The 12,334-nt window shown below is 41.6% G+C and overlaps 2 protein-coding genes across 3 annotated transcripts; one reads left to right on the top strand and one right to left on the bottom strand.

The window, feature by feature from the left end:
• LOC105008676 (keratin, type II cytoskeletal 8-like) lies at window positions 1-3,462 on the top strand. Its single transcript, XM_034287325.1, has 8 exons — window positions 1-411; window positions 1,180-1,388; window positions 1,523-1,583; window positions 1,710-1,805; window positions 1,935-2,099; window positions 2,212-2,337; window positions 2,454-2,674; window positions 2,778-3,462. The coding sequence occupies exons 1-8, from the start codon at window positions 16-18 to the stop codon at window positions 2,851-2,853; spliced, it is 1,350 nt and encodes a 449-aa protein (XP_034143216.1). The 5' UTR covers window positions 1-15; the 3' UTR covers window positions 2,854-3,462.
• Window positions 3,463-4,135: 673 nt separating this feature from the next.
• Window positions 4,136-10,327, bottom strand: si:dkey-195m11.11 (scavenger receptor cysteine-rich type 1 protein M130). Of its 2 annotated transcripts, none has more exons than XM_013138125.4 (8): window positions 10,197-10,327; window positions 9,258-9,299; window positions 8,418-8,714; window positions 7,733-8,053; window positions 7,254-7,577; window positions 6,858-6,982; window positions 4,781-4,955; window positions 4,136-4,599 (listed from the first exon to the last, which is right to left on the bottom strand). In XM_013138125.4, exons 1-8 carry the CDS (start codon window positions 10,210-10,212, stop codon window positions 4,508-4,510), a joined length of 1,392 nt encoding a protein of 463 aa, XP_012993579.3. In that variant the 5' UTR covers window positions 10,213-10,327; the 3' UTR covers window positions 4,136-4,507. The 2 variants fall into 2 exon arrangements, with proteins under 2 accessions (XP_012993579.3, XP_019910800.3); XM_020055241.3 differs by having other exon boundaries at window positions 8,418-8,617; window positions 10,197-10,322.
• Window positions 10,328-12,334: the final 2,007 nt, after the last annotated feature.

Genomic DNA, 12,334 nt, shown 5'->3' with positions numbered 1-12,334 from the left:
CCTGAATTTGCAGCCATGAGCACAAGAAGCAGCACCACCAACGTTCGCAGGAGCTTCACTAGCCAGTCCATGGCTGCATCCGGATCCTCCCAGATGTCTGTCCGCCGTCCTGGCAGCGGATTTAGTGGTGGCATGGGTGGAGGCAGCGGCTTCAGCTACGCCAGAAGCAGCAGCAGCGCCGGTGGCTACGGTGGGGGTCTCGGCTCTAGCTACGGGGGTGGTTACAGCTCTGGTATGGGTGGTGGTATGGGTGGGGGATTCCAAAATGCCCACATCACAGCTGTCACGACCAACCAGAGTCTGCTGGCTCCCCTGAACCTGGAGATCGACCCCAACATCCAGGTGGTCCGCACCCACGAGAAGGAGCAGATCAAGACCCTCAACAACCGCTTCGCCTCCTTCATCGATAAGGTCAGTCCTTGTTTTACATATGCTTCTCAAAAACTGAGCAGGCTGCATGTTAGTTACAGTACATGCAATAAGCAGGTTACTCTGTTCTGTTGAGTTGTTTTTGCACCGAATTCTTAACTCCCACTTCAATGTCCTAGTTTTCCCGTTAATTTGTGATTTGTACAAAGTTAACATATGGAATTATTTCAAGGTGGATGTACTATGGATCGGTTAAAAATGTAATCTGGATTTTGGTAGGACAAGGATTACCCCCAAAAAACTAAAACGTATATCTATTGTTTCTCCACAAAAGAAACAAAAAGTAATGGGCTTCTGTTTAACTTTTCATGCATTTCATAGCAATGGTGCTCAGCTGACCTATACATCACTAGACACCCCCAGGGGCGTCGTACATTAACATCGTCCTTGTGTTACAGAAACTCGACTGAGTCTAAAGAGTGTATTTTTGAGTTTGCAGCTCCAACCGTTTGGTCATTCTTTTTTCATTTTTATAACAAACTCTTTTTTTAAGAGAACTGCTATGATGACACAAAACTCATTAGCAAAACAGCTATTACATTTGTAGGCTTCCATGTCACCGTTGCCTTGCAGCCGTATAGATACATTAAAGACACCGGGACACAATACGGTTTTGAAGTTTGGATCAGTGTGCCATGATTAATAGAGTACACAGGAAACACTACAAATACAAGTTACAATTTGCCCTCACTAAATATGTGCGTGCTAATTTAACACGCTGAGAATTTATGTTATTTTTTCTTCTTGCAGGTGTGCTTCCTGGAGCAGCAGAACAAGATGCTGGAGACCAAGTGGAGCCTCCTGCAGGATCAGACCACCACCCGCTCCAACATCGACGCCATGTTCGAGGCCTACATCTCCAACCTGCGCAGACAGCTTGACGGCCTGGGCAATGAGAAGATGAAGCTGGAGGGAGAGCTGAAGAACAACGAGGGTCTGGTTGAGGACTTCAAGAACAAGTAGGTTTTATATCCAGAGCGAATATAATGTAGACAAATAGTCATATCTTATGTCAAACCTCAGCCTAAGACATAATCCAGGGTGATGACATTGTACTAAAGTAACGCCTTTGTCTTTTTTTCTTTGTCTTCAGGTATGAAGATGAAATTAACAAACGTGCCTCAGTAGAGAACGAGTTTGTCCTGCTGAAGAAGGTAGGATATAACATGATGTCTTGGCATAACTATTTTCAGAGATATTACATAATTGATGAGCTTAGAACCAAAAGTCCATCACAACAACCTTTCACTCTCTCACTCTGTCACTTTGTCTCTCTGTAGGATGTTGATAGTGCATACATGAACAAGGTGGAGCTGGAGGCCAAAGTTGATGCTCTTCAGGATGAGATCAACTTCCTCAGGGCCGTCTATGAAGCGGTATGAACCATTCAATGACGTTTCCCCTTTATCATTCAACATTACATACTGATAGCATGAGTGCCAGTCAATTCACCAGATGTGGGCTGAAATGTAAATGATTCTCTCCATTGTCTCTTGGTCCTCCAGGAACTGCGTGAGCTGCAGGGCCAGATCAAAGACACCTCTGTCGTGGTGGAGATGGACAACAGCCGTAACCTGGACATGGACTCCATCGTGGCTGAAGTTCGTGCCCAGTATGAAGACATCGCCAACCGCAGCAGAGCTGAGGCCGAGACCTGGTACAAGCAGAAGGTACGCCAAGTCCGGTTTCAAGAGCAAAATATACCACATCACCATGGTTTACAAAATCACATTCAGGCAACATTTTATTCATTTAATTACATTTCTTCCTCACTTTTATCAGTATGAGGAGATGCAGAGCTCTGCTGGGCAGTATAGTGAAGACCTCCGCTCAACCAAGACTGAGATTGCAGAGCTGAACCGCATGATCTCTCGTCTCCAGAATGAGATAGAGGCCGTCAAGGGACAGGTGAGAGCCATCGCTTTTCAAAACTGCAAATATATCTTCATAATATGGATGCAGGCTATTGCTAAAAAACAGTTTGCTAACAGCACAGGCTAATGGACCCTACTCTTTTACCAAAGCGTTCCAATCTAGAAGCTCAGATCGCCGAGGCAGAGGAGCGTGGTGAACTGGCGGTGAAGGACGCCAAGCTCCGTATCAAAGACCTAGAGGATGCCCTCCAGAGAGCCAAGCAGGACATGGCCCGCCAAGTCCGTGAGTACCAGGAGCTGATGAACGTCAAACTGGCCCTGGACATTGAGATCGCCACCTACAGGAAGCTTCTGGAAGGAGAGGAGAGCAGGTGAGTGATGTCTGGCTAGTTGAAATGTTTAGCTGCATCATGTTAGCAATGCTAGTAAACTTGCTATTCAAACTTTGCTAACATTTTTCATGTCGGTTTGCAGAATTTCCTCTGGTGGTTCAGGAACAACAATCCATGTGCAGCAGAGCTCTGGGGCCAGTAAGTACCATTCTGATTAAACTCTCTAATTGTTTCATCATGTTAGACATGAGCCTGCTTTATCCACTGCCGGCTCAATGCCTGCTTGTGCAGATGAATGAACAGAGCACTGGAAGTGGACTGAGTTTCCTCTAGCTGTGCAGTATTTTAAATTCCCATCCGCTCCCTGTATCCAGACTTCTCTACCTCAAGCTCCGGCGGATTTGGCTATGGCAGCGGGCGAAGCAGCAGCAGCAGCAGTGGCAGCGGCAGCGTCTATGGATTTAGAAGTGGTGCCACCACCAGCAAGTCTGTGACCACCTCCAGGACACATTACTGAGTACAACTCTCCACCCAAATTAGAAATGAATTATTCTGCCCTGTTAGTGATTTTAATTGAAAACAATTATTACTGTGTTATTCCTGGCTGTCAAGCTTTTCTCCCCTCACTTGTACATCTCCACATTGCTGCCCAGTTTCCCAGAATGCACCAGTGATGGGTCCTTTTTCTATATTTTTCTATGGCTCACATTTCTATCTTTCGGCACTGATACTTTGGAAACAGGGACCAGTGTTTGTTGTTAAGTGTTCTCAATTATCTATAGAATTCTAAAAAGTGAATGAAATAAAGCTAATCTTGTGAATCACTATCTGCTGTCTTTTTCCACTGTTTCACACACCCAACTACAGTCATTGGTAATCAACTGTAATGTCAGTGTTGAGTGTTCTGGAATGTACTGTATATGTAATGGCTAACTTTGTGCAAAATTGCCATTGAATTATTAAAGATTTTTGGCTGCCAAAGTTAAAGATTCACTCCAGTTACGTGATCAATCAGCTGAAATCTCATTCCAGCTGATAAGTCCAACCTTGCAAAAATAAAACAGTGGTATAGAAAACCAAATCTTGGGGATTTCAGATTATTGCTCTTTCCAACCAAGAGCAGTACATCCCTTGCCCCACTGACCACCTGATCCTCACGAGACCAGGTTTGGTATTGGTGGTGACGGTCTGAGACAGGCTGAGGGCAAGTTGTTTTTTAAACAGTGTGTTTTAGGAGGAGCTTGGCAATTTCAAGAGGGTTGGTCAAGTGACTGGAGTGTACCTTTACATTTTGTACAAAAATGTACAGCTTCTATCCCCAAGAAATCCCCAGAAAATTACACGGAGGAGCAGTTTAGACATCTCTATCCCCACCCCTTAGCAGCTGGCACCACGAATGAGATGGAGTTCCACCATTTACCATTAAAAATACAATTATCTGATGAATATACACCAAGCACTCGAAAGCCTTGTCTGATGCTGATCCACGAGACGTGTGTCATTAAAGACAACAATCAACATTTATTCCCAAGTTTACATTTCACATTCCTTTTATACATTACATTTTGTTTTTTATTTTAACAATTTATAGCTTTCCTCACCTACTGAACACATTCTTTCTTCTTGTGAGTAATATTCTCGTAGCCTTAAGGTATATCACAAATATCCAGTATTTTCCTGGTTGAATGAATGGCACTTTAATGGGAACAGGTTGATATGTCAGTCAGACACACACCTAACCTTTATTTTTAAATACACACATTTCATTTACAGGGATATTATGGAGGCTTTCTGGTAGAGCTCCATGCACGTTTCCGGATAAAACCTCAGTTTCATTTGAAGTATTTGGTCAACCTGGGCGTGTTCTACCTTTTACTTAGCACAGATGTACATGCTAACTAAAATACCCACTCCGATTAAGCCTGCGAAGACACCAGCGACAATTAGCCCAACACTTGGCCATTCTGTAAAAGAAAATAAAAGAGAATTGCTTTGAGAATGAAGAGCAAGACAATTCGGAAAACAGCAATTATGCAAATGCTGGCCCGGTTTCACTCTGGTTACACGGATGAAGAAGGTTGGGGGGGGGGCAAACTGATTTCAAGAGTCAGAGTAGCGGTCTGTTAAGTCAATACAGATACTCACTGCTCACAAAGATCTTCACAGAGGCGACATGTTTGGACTCTCCAATTGTACAGGTGTACTCCCCTGATTTGATAGGCGCATCAAGCGTGGTCGTTAGCTTTTCTCCCGAGGCAAGTTGCTTACTGTAGATGGTCTCAGTGTTGGACTCTGAGTTCCTTCTCAGGTACATGTAAATCTGAGGAGAGTCACACCAAGAAACACCAGCAGTGGAGTTGTTACAGAAGTACAGTTTTGGGCAGAAGTAGAGACACCCTGGCACTTAATTCAAATGACAGGGAATCGTTTCAAGAAAAACTCTGATTTTATTTTTGGTGTCCCCTGTGGATCCGGATATTCATTTCTTGGTTTTGCGAGTGAATAAAAAACCCCAAATCGGAATTATTTTCTGTATTGTAGGTTTTCCCATGTAGAAATCTTAAAATCTCTCTGACAATATTATCGGCATCCTCTAGAAATAGTTAGAAATTATTTGATTTCAAGCAGGTGACTCATTTACTTTGGGACTTATATCAACTCTGGTGAGTTGCAGGTGCGTGCAAAATGACAGTCTCTTGTTCCATCAGACTGAATAAAGAAAATGATATCATGACAACTATGTTCAGCCAAAATGCATGGAAAAAATACAAAGAATGTTGTATGTTTTTGCAAGATCAGCAAAGGATTGTTCGAATGGTGGAGAAAGCAACTGGATCAACTGTCACATAACCCCTAACCTGACTGTCAAACCGATGATAAGATAGATAGTGCGAGTTGAAACTATCAGCAACTCTGTGAAAGGGATTGTATGGTAGGAAACCCACTGCTGACAGATATATTGAAGAAATCCAGCAATTTGCTAAAACACACCAGAATATGCCACGATTCTTCTGGGAAAACCAATTAGAGCTTTTTGTTAAAGCAAACCATCTGTATGTTTACAGGAAAACAAAATGGAGCACTCAAAGAAAATAATACCTTCCCCACTGTCAAACATGGAGGTTCAGCTGTGTTTTTCATTCTCTGGTATTGGTTCACTTGAATGTGTGCATGGCATCTTGAAATCAGAAGGATACTAAGGCATTTTGGGGTACAACAATGAACCTAGTGTCAGAAAGCTGAGACTCTGTCAAAGGTCATAGATGTTCCAGCAGGACAATGACCCCAGACAAACTAACAAAAGGACCCAGGACTGGTTCAAGACAAAACAGTGGCCAGCAATGAGTCCAGATCTAAGTCCTTTCAAAAACCTGTCAATAGATCTGAAAACAGTAGTGGGGAGACACCCTTTAAATCTGGGAGTACAAATCTGGGAGTGGTTGGACAAGAACAGTGGCTGGTACAGAGGTGTAGGAACTATATACAACTATAGGAAGAGCTTGATTGCAGTTATTTGGTCCAGAGCCTGTGCCATGAAATATCAAGGGTAGGTTATCAACAATTGTATCAATGCCATTTCTGTTTATTTTCGGATTTAAAAGGATATATTAGGTCCAGAATACAATACAATTAAACAAAGGTTCAGAAAAATTAACAAATATATAAAGAATTTGTCTGAATTCAACGTAATTTTTTTTAGATAATGTGAATTCAGACAAAATACACTATGTGTTAGTTTAACCATTTACTGGAGACATGCACAACAATCCTTTACATGTCTTGGCGTTGGGTTCTGCTCCTCTGGGGTAACTCACTGCCATCACATGATGGTGTATACGATACTACTAACAATTATACCAACACCATGATTTCACTACAGGCACTGATCAAGGTACACAGTACTGATCCCCCCCATGAAAAGAACAAAACAGGTGGAGGTAGGGGTGGCGGATGGGTTAGTACCCGCATGCAAGTGGGACCAGGGCACATCAGAACTTAGTGAGAAACCCAACGATGAAACAGTCGGCATGAAATCTGATATTCTGAGTGATAGGAGCAAACCCTGGCGTCAGCTGGTATGTCGCTGACCAATGACCACTCGAGTTTCCTGTCTGAACTGGTTCTGTTCATTTATTTGAAGGAAGTGCAAGGCTGACAATTATTTTGTCCACGACAGAACACACCTGCTAATCAATATTACTGTGTGTGGCTACAGTGTTACCTCTCTCGTTCCAAACCACGGGGCATCGAACATGCAGGAAAATTCCAGCGAGTGCTCATCACTGATGGCAATCCTCGAACCCACTCTGTATCCAGTAATTAAGATCTGAGGAGCTGGTAGGGCATCTGGGGGGGGGGGGCGGGGCGGGGTGGGGGTCAAGAGAAGACAAAACCTTCAGCTCTTACCGTGAGAAAAAAAAAAGTATGCACAGTGTGAAAAACTAAAACATTCAGATATGATCAGAACGCTGTTAGTGCTTTTTTGTTTGTTGAGTTAGTGCCAGGCTGTAAATAAACATGCAGACCTTCAGGGTCTAGGAGTGGTATTGGCCTGGTCCTGACAGCCCCTGAAAAGTTATCACCACCAAAAACCACTTAGAATGTACCCCCCTCCTACCTGAGCAGACTACGTCCAGGCCTGTTCTCCTGGAGCAAGAGGGATGCACCTCTGAAATGACACAATCCCTGAGACGGCCCTCGTTTCCTTGGCATGATATGGAACCCAGAGAGAACTCCGCAGAACCATCGTCCCGCGTCGTTTCCACGGACCACGGTGTCCCGCAGCTGAGCTCTCGACAGACCACTCGGGCCATTTGTCTGGCCCGAAAGTCCACATTTCCTTCTTGGCAGACGGGGCCCCAGCGGCCCCCTATCTGCACCTCCAGCTGGCCCAGACATTTAGAGCCCTGATTCTCAGGAACCAACCGGATAGGGGCCTCCTCTGCGAGAAGAGGTGGAGAGTCAAAGGACATGTGCTACAGGCGTTGTTTTAGTTAGTCAGTTAAATCTGCTGATATAAGAAGACAGGAAGATTTTGTTTTTACAGCAAACGTTTTTTTACCGTCAAACACATTACATTCAAGAACAAACACTGACCTGCTATAGCAGGGAGGTAATTGGAGAGAGGAGAAAGGTATAAATGCTGGTTAGCGTCCACAATATCTAGTCTGCAGATAAACTCAAAGGATTCAGTGGCATCAACAAGCTTCCTGTCCAGTATAATGACATCCTGGTTGCCAGTGAGGGCTGCTGACCCCCAAAACATAAAGGTCTCATTTCCCACAGTGACTGGAACCTTTCTGAAGTACAGGCTAAGGGTTCTGTTCGGGATACTGGACGTAGTTGAGCATCTGACAGTGTAGTTTCCTCCGATGGGTATGAAAGCTGGCACGGACAACCACGGGCTTGGGAGAGGGGCTTGTTGGAAGGAGAAGACAGATGGGTTGAGATTATTTTTATTGTTTGAAATATTGGTCTTCTGCCAACTAAGTTGTAAATGTGCCACCTGAAAGGCACATGTGGGCACAAAAATGGGCCCTCTAAAAAAAGTCAAAATTTCTCTCAATTTCAAACTTGGAATTCCATGACTGCTGAGGTATGAAAATAGTTCTACTTGTGTTGTTTGCATGTGCGTAATACTTTACACATCCAGCCCAAAATGGGAGGTTTAATATTTTGTTATTCTAAAAAGTCCTGGAATACATCTTAATTAGCTTGAATGTTGTCAGCATTATGAAGTACTCAGTAATGAGAGGGGCTAAAGCCATTATGAAACACTTACAAATGATGAGGTTAACTGGGTTGCTTGCAGCCGACACTTCTCCAGTACGGCTGTCATTGTACCAGCAAACGTAGATCCCTTCATTGGCTGCAATTGCTGTCGTGGTGAACTTGACTTTAGTGCTGTCTTTTAGAGTGGAGGTGAATACTGCCGATTGGTTAACCCGACCAAAAGAAACAGTCATTGGATAGGGAGCATTTCTGGGAGGGGAACAGATCAGATCGATGTTTGAGAATAATGTGTATTTATTGCCTATTGAGGTCCGCCCGAAAGAGAGGGTAGGAGCTGGTAGAGGATCTGTAGAGGAGCGAGAAGATTGTAAAGTCACTACAAAGACTTAATATACACTTCCTTTTTTTTTTTAAATCCATCACATTGCCCCACACTACCAAGCAAAAGTACCCAGTTGCTAAATAGACCAGTTTTATAGCGTTGGATTTAGCCTTGTGAAACATTTACGAAAGCAGGAAATGCTCAAAACCCCTATAAACTATTGCTCTGTACAGATGTGACCACAGAACAGGTCTCAAGTTAATCTCAACGCTTGTGTTGTGAAAAGGAGGTGACTCCATAGGCCATTGTGACCCCGTTCATTTATTACAGCATTCGTGGGGAAGATATTTGCCGCTGTTGGGTTAATGTTTCAGCTACATTATGGCAAAACGCACTCATGTTTTTCTAGAGGTAACACACATAATACACATCCTATACTTATCTATAATGTGCTTTCATCACTCTTACGCCAAGAACATAGGTTTATATACAGCACAGGTGTTGTGAATGACAAAAAGCAGTTTAAAAGGCAAACTTTGGAGAGTAAAGCACAGAGGCGATGAATACCTTCAGTCCAAACCACTCCGGCAACCAACAAGATGGTGAGCACTGGGTCAAAAGAAAAGAAAGGAATATTTAGATTTTAAGGAGCTTCTCAAACGTCCCTCCTCACCACTCCTGTGTTAATGTGAGTGTATGGCTTAAACATTCTTTAACACATTACTCCAATTAACTGGAACAATTTGTAGCGATGAAATGGGGAAAAATCATTTACAGCACACTGTTTTAGGGAATTTCTTATATTTAAACGTGATCGCTTTAGATGATTTAGCAAGACAATAATCACAGAAGACATCGAGCTACATGTACAAATTGTACATTTACCACAACATTGACTGTCTGAAATGGCCACCTGTTTCTATTATTCTTTAAAACATGCGGTTGGAATGGAAGAGGTCAGTTCATAGGGAAAGGCACGGGATAACAAAAATCTAGAAAGATTCTGTTTAGATATATGGTTTACAATCCCTCATACAATATTTGTGCAAGACTTTGCAGTTCTATTGACCTCAATAAGGGGATTGTAATTGTGTTAGACAAAAATTATAAAATGTTACAAAATGTTTTAGCCTATAGCATAGCTCTGAATTTGCATTATTGTTTCATTATTTCTTTTATTTAGTTTTTGCCCTTTATTGTGTGCCAATAATATTTAATTTAAATGTTGCTGTACTCTATGAATGAAGTGCCAATTATGAAAACTGAAGTGCCATTGCTTTCTGAAGTACATTGCTAAAAGTTCTGTAAGAAAACTTTACTTATTTGTCTCATTTTCAAATGTTTATGTTACATTAGACCATTTACATAATGGTCAGTATAAAACAGTTTACAAAGCTATTAATGTTAGAATGTTTTAAGTAATTAGTAGTGTGGTTATATAACAAATGACCATCCATAAAAGACAAAAATGAAAATACAAAAATGTATAAAAAATGAAGACCTTACCTGTTAACCTGTGCATTGTTGAAGTGAATGGTCATCAACAATATGTCCAGAAGTTTCAGAAGTTTCAAATGATTTTAAGCAATAGCAAATAGGGAACATCTTGGCTTCCCATTTAACATGTCAGTTCATTACGAAATACTAAACATTTTATCAGACTAAAAAGTTGCTTGCTGTTATTGGGTAAATCTAATACAAGTGGAATTTTACAGTTGGTGGTACCATCAATCAATCAAGTTCTTTTTTTTTTTTATCACTTTTTCATCCTTGAGTGTATTAGTCATTGCAAAAGCTTTCCAGAAGAGGGCAGTGTTGTTCTGCCTTTCATTTATCTATTTTGTAGATGCTTTGGTACTATTCATTACCACAAGTACGTGGTAATACTTCACCACACAAAAAACGCAACAGAATCATCAGAAAATACCCCTTGAAATTGACTGAGTGTTTCCCATTGGGCTACATTATGTTCATACAAAATACATGCATAACTTGATAAGATGTTCTTCTCTATTGCTAAAATACATTTTACCATCACTATGCTCATTGTTCCTAATCACTATGTATCAGTGAACCATTTGGTGAAGATACTGCATATATTATATGTTGTTTTACCTGATATTTTCAGATTGAAAAGTACAGAATCACCACCCTAAGGCCATAGATTTGTATGTGACCTCTGCTGGATTCATATCTACAACCTTGGTGTTGGCAGTGTGAGCCAAGAAAGACTGTATTGTCTATGTACTATACAATACTATCATAAACAGGACATGATAGCCATCCATAGTTGTAGCCACAACTGGTAAGCATATAACCATATAAGCCATGTGAACACTGGCAATGTCTTTAAACATGAAGCAGGACAGACAGCAAGGCAGAGGAATAAACCAGTGAGCCCCTGAACAGGGTCAAACACTACAAACGGAACTGCTGTGAATCATCACAAGTACATCTTTGTTGATAAAGCAGACTGCTTGCTGGAGAAATCTCATCACTGTCGATGCAATATCATTGGCCACGGAGCAACTGTCCATGTGCCTGGACAACGTGTGAGAAACACATCCATGTGTGCAGCCGTGTCTGAGGATGGGATGGTAGGACACAGGACCCTAGGGTCTAACAATGCTGTGGCTGCACACCTTACTGAGTTCCTCAATGAAACAGAGTGTGATAATGTTGGGTTCCACCATTCAGAGGTGAATCAGGACTGGTTTTTGGACAATCTCTGATTGTGGCTATGACTAAACTGAAAGAATTGCACTGTGTAATGTTTTGATTACTTAAAAAAATTTGCTTGTTGTATTTCACTTTAGTGGTTGAATCACCGATCTTGTGGTGAAAGATGTTTACAAACCAATGATCAGTAGGAAGTTCTGTACTAAGGGTTTTGAAACACTACACCATACTATTGACAACAGTACCAAAGTGACAAAAAAACCTGATAAAGCTTTTAAAACATATTTATAACAATGGACCGAATTACCATGTGTATTGGACATTACCATAGCAACTAACAATGCCAACAAAACCCCACCCACCATGCACATACTGCAGGTTATATCTTTTCCAACACTGAATAAAACTTAGGAATATGGTACACTGAATAAAATTTAGGAATTTGGTACACTGAATATGGTGTGAACTAAATCTCTATTTACCCTATTGCAGTTCTGTCATGCAGATCATCATGTGATCACTAAGCCTGATCTCCTGTCTAGAAAAGTGGATCATCACTGAAGTCTGTTTTATTGGCTTGTCCCTGACCCTACTCTGTTTCAAGGATATGTGAGACTGTAAGCGCATAGACTAGCTTATGAAAGATATGTGCGGCATTTTTATATCCCTCCCTATATACGGAGTCGCTGAAAAGGAGAGAGAAGACGTTTCTCTCTAGAAATAGGCATGCAAAGACACGGATCACAGATTTTGGTCTCTTTATGGAAGGCTGTTGAAAATAGGTTTTATTTATATAGTGAATGCCTTTCTCAAACTCAAAGATCACAGACAACAGTGTGCCATAGTCAACAGAAAAATTAAACAGGCAAGAGAATATTACAAATTATTGTAGACTCTAGAGAAAGAACAGAACAAAAATGTAAAGATCCACAAGAAAACAAATGAGCTTAGGGAGAAAATTAGAC

This window comes from Esox lucius, chromosome 17 (assembly GCF_011004845.1).
Source record: "Esox lucius isolate fEsoLuc1 chromosome 17, fEsoLuc1.pri, whole genome shotgun sequence".
NCBI classification, from domain to species: domain Eukaryota; kingdom Metazoa; phylum Chordata; class Actinopteri; order Esociformes; family Esocidae; genus Esox; species Esox lucius.
The sequence above is the reverse complement of the archived record's forward strand: the minus strand, read 5'-3'. Positions and strand labels throughout refer to the sequence as shown.

Bases quoted from the DNA above. Each gene is read 5' to 3' on its own strand.
- LOC105008676 (XM_034287325.1), top strand. From the start codon at position 16: ATGAGCACAAGAAGCAGCACCACCAACGTTCGCAGGAGCTTCACTAGC. The intron at 1,389-1,522 runs GTAGGTTTTATA...CTTTGTCTTCAG, and splicing joins GTTGAGGACTTCAAGAACAA to GTATGAAGATGAAATTAACA. The intron at 2,338-2,453 runs GTGAGAGCCATC...CTTTTACCAAAG, and splicing joins TAGAGGCCGTCAAGGGACAG to CGTTCCAATCTAGAAGCTCA.
- si:dkey-195m11.11 (XM_013138125.4), bottom strand. The intron at 8,715-9,257 runs GTATTCATCGCC...GCTCCTCTACAG, and splicing joins CGGAGTGGTTTGGACTGAAG to ATCCTCTACCAGCTCCTACC. The intron at 4,600-4,780 runs GTGAGTATCTGT...TTTCTTTTACAG, and splicing joins TGTGAAGATCTTTGTGAGCA to AATGGCCAAGTGTTGGGCTA.